The sequence below is a fragment of the Channa argus genome, chromosome 3 (genome assembly GCF_033026475.1).
Source record: "Channa argus isolate prfri chromosome 3, Channa argus male v1.0, whole genome shotgun sequence".
Lineage (NCBI taxonomy): Eukaryota > Metazoa > Chordata > Actinopteri > Anabantiformes > Channidae > Channa > Channa argus.
In genome coordinates, this window is record NC_090199.1 from 1,126,067 (window position 1) to 1,129,966 (window position 3,900).

The following is a 3,900-nucleotide window of genomic DNA, read 5'->3' on the forward strand; positions in this document are numbered from 1 at the left end:
TTGTCCTTTACCTCACATTTAAAACAAATCTCTAGAACAGCCTTGTTCCACCTATGGAACATTGCCAAAATTAGGAGCATCCTGTCTCAAAGTGATGCCGAAAAACTGGTCCATGCATTTGTTACCTCTAGGTTGGACTACTGTAATTCCCCAGTAACTCCCTAAAGAGCCTGCAATTAATCCAAAATGCTGCAGCAAGAGTGCTGACTGGAACTAGCAAGAGAGATCATATTTCACCTTCACTAGCTTCTCTCCATTGGCTTCCCATTCAATCTAGAATAGAATTTAAAACACTGCTTCTTTTCTCTATACATCTTTATAGTCTTGACTTTATTCTGTAAAGTGCATTTTTTCCTTTGGTCAAAAATTGGACATAAATTATTTTGTTGTTGTTGCTTATGGTTTGTATTTTGTAAGTGCTTTTAAAAAGCTTATGTATTTTTATTAGAGAGTTTACCAGTCCATTATTATTACTGCTATCACGCCATGATTTGGAATTGTTAGTTATATAGTATAGAACAGTGTGTAATAGAATGTGTCTACTTGTCTCCCACCCATTTTTACTTGTCTGCATAATTTCATAATAAGATCCAGATTTTGGAGGAGCTCTGGAAAAGCAGGTTGACCATGATCACCAACTCCACAGTGTGAGCAACAAGATGACATAATCGGAACTGAAGGTTCCTCCGAGTGATGTCATCTGGAGGAGTTTTTCAGCTAGAAGTAGAGAGATTCTATCTTCGGGAAGTCAGAGGTACGTCTAATGGCATTTATCTACATGGACTACGAGTCAAAATACACATCAGTGAAGCAGAATATAGTATGATTACATCCTCTTATTTGTACCTAAAAAAAAAAAAAGATCTAATGTTTGCAGACTACAGCAAGATTTATGGCACTAGTTCATGTATTTGTCTCCTTGCACTTCTGGCTAGATGCGATCTGCAGCTCTCCGGCTCAGAAACTGAGGCTGAATATATTGTAATAACACGTTGCGGTCACAGTAACACCGAAGAGTGATACCTCTCCTCAGTCACACGCAATCTGTGTGTGCGAGAATAGAGTGCGCATGCGCCGGAAGGGTTGTCGAAGAATCCAGTAAATAGAATCCCGGAGAGCGAGCCTACTGTCGGCGCTGACGTCACGGCCCAACACTGAGAGCTCGAGGTGAGTTGTAGGCGCGAGCTTAGACGGAGACGCGCCGAGGCAGTGGACGCAGCAGCGATGAGCTCCGGTTGGTGCGACTCCGCCGCTTTCTGACGGAAAATCCGAACAGGTTTCACTCCTGCTCAGGTGGTTTCTTCCTTCCAGCGACGTGAACAAGCCGACGGACATTTTGGGGAGTTGTGCAGTGGCTTCGGGCTACAACATGTCGGCCGCGGCGGTCGCTGCCTCCAGAAGGCAGTCCTGCTATCTGTGCGACCTGCCCCGCATGCCGTGGGCGATGATCTGGGATTTTACGGAGCCCGTGTGCCGCGGATGTGTCAACTACGAGGGTGCCGACCGGATTGAATTCGTCATCGAGACCGCGCGGCAGCTGAAGAGGGCACACGGCTTTCAGGACGGCCGCTCTCAGGGCTCGGGGAAGCCCCAGCACGCCGGGAAGGAACTCAACCACTCGGCCGTGGACCCCTCACGTCCTCCGCAGCCTCTGGACCGCTACCCGCTTTCTGACCGGCCGCCGCGGCTGGGACCGGAGTACCAGGCGGGCAGGCAGCCGAACGGACTCCCAGTCCCGAACGGATTTCCCAAACCGGACGAACCCCCGGAGCTGAACCGCCAAAGCCCAAACCCCCGCAGGACTAGCACGGTTCCCCCCAACCTGGTGCCTTTGGTGAACGGCGGCATAACGTTACAGAGCGTACATCCGCTCAACGGGCGCACGGCGCACCTGGGTCTGCCCGGGGCTCTGGCCGGGCCTGTCCCCGGGGAGCACGGCAAGCGTGCGGAGGAGCTGAAAGACAAGCACAGGCCGGACAGCCTGTCGGACATGTCGGACGGTCACAAGGACTGGATGGGCAAAGGCAAGACGGTGCGGGACCTGATGGCGGTGAGCGCGTTCGACAACAGGTACAAGAAGGAGCACGCCGCCATGCAGAGGGTGATGGGATATGAGGCGAGCGCGGCTTCCTCGAAAACAGGTGAGACTAATAATGTTCGATCATTTCCTGCACCTGTGGACACGTTGACGTCCGTGCATGTGCAGCTCTGGCAGCAGCTACAGAAATGAGCTTTATTCCGCGTGTGTTGAGAAATTTCCTGTGTGTCATTCTTCACAGAGCAGCGTGCTGCAGTGTTTGTGTGTAGTGTGGTGTGGTGGTGTTAACCCTCCCTCTTCCTCTTCCTCTTCCTCAGACAGGGGGAAGCACCCACGCAGCAGCATAAAGAGGAAGGCCTCCCCAGAGCCGGAAGGCGAAAGCAGTGGCCCCAAAATGAATGGCACCGAGGGTCAGCCGTGGCTCCCCTCGCCCTCTGAGGTCCTGAAGATGCCCCCGACGGCCCTGCCGGGCTTCTCATCTGCTCCCCCCTCTACCATCTCCCCCCACTCCCGCACCACCCCACCTGAGGCCGCCACAGCGCAGAATGGCCAGTCCCCAATGGCGGCACTTATCCTCGCTACTGACAATGCAGGCAGCGCGGGTTCGCCTAAGGAGGCCAACCAGGTACACTCCACCACGGCAGGCGCGCGGCGGAACAGCGGTAGCCCCCTGTCGCCATCCTCAGCCTCTCAGAGGAGGCTGGCACAGAGGGATGGTCCAATGGGTGCCAACCCTTCTGCCGCACATGCGCCCAGTGTCATGGACCCCCACGCTCCACCGCCCCAGAGCATTCCAGACTCTTCCGTGCCTGGCAGTGTGCCACTGTGCTGCACCCTGTGCCACGAGCGCCTGGAGGACACTCACTTTGTCCAGTGCCCGTCGGTGCCCTCGCACAAGTTCTGCTTCCCCTGCTCCCGGGAGAGCATCAAGCAGCAGGGGGCCACCGGTGAGGTGTACTGCCCCAGTGGTGAGCGGTGCCCACTGGTTGGCTCCAACGTGCCCTGGGCCTTCATGCAGGGGGAAATCGCCACCATCTTGGCTGGGGACATAAAGGTAAAAAAGGAGAGGGACCCTTAAAATGCCCTGCAGCTGTTTTTCCTGAACTTCTTTCTTTTTGTAATCGAACTACGGCAACAACCGCTGGACAAAAACACTCACTCACAAACACAACTCATCCAGCGAGTTCCAGAGAAACTGACAGACATGTACATATTGGACACAAAGGAAGTGTACACTTTGTAAACGTGGCTGTATAATTTTTTTATTTTTTTTTTCAATACATTGTGTTTCTATATTTTTGAAGAGAAAAGGTATGTACGCCTCATAACAGACTCTTCAGCTTCACACTCGCTTCTTTTCAATCTATCAGTGTACTTTAGGTCTGGAGAAGCCTTTGTCCAGAATAGAATGTGACTAATCTAAGCACTTGGCTTAAAAAATGAATAAAATCAAAGTAAAAAGCTTCGAGCTGTACATGTATGCACTTGTTTAATTAAAAAAATGCCAAATACAGTTTCAGAACTTGTAATAACATTTCTAGTGTCTCTGTGGTTTTGCTTATTTTCCGTATCCAGCCAGGAGTTGGTTCGAGAGTCATGGTCTGATTGTGAGTCAGCCATGATGCAACACCTTCCAACAGGATCAAACCGGCTTCCAGGGAAGAGTGGGTGGAGGAAAAGTCAAGGAGAGAGGAAGAGGTAGCAGGCAGAGGGAGGGAGGAGTGTGAAGGCTGGGTTACAAGTGTGTTGCATAAATGTTTTGCACAGCAAATCGAGTGTAGGCGGGCCGAGGTCGCTGGCCGCCGAGCCGCGTGGTCTGCGCCGGGAGATAAGTGGACTCTAAAAATAGTGAGTTGTGGAAA

At 51.9% G+C, this 3,900-nt stretch overlaps 1 protein-coding gene across 1 annotated transcript; it reads left to right on the forward strand.

Annotated features, from left to right (window-relative positions):
• Positions 1-1,107: 1,107 nt before the first annotated feature.
• irf2bp2b (interferon regulatory factor 2 binding protein 2b) lies at positions 1,108-3,572 on the forward strand. Its single transcript, XM_067497221.1, has 2 exons — positions 1,108-2,141; positions 2,356-3,572. The coding sequence occupies exons 1-2, from the start codon at positions 1,370-1,372 to the stop codon at positions 3,114-3,116; spliced, it is 1,533 nt and encodes a 510-aa protein (XP_067353322.1). The 5' UTR covers positions 1,108-1,369; the 3' UTR covers positions 3,117-3,572.
• The last annotated feature ends 328 nt before the right edge of the window (positions 3,573-3,900 follow it).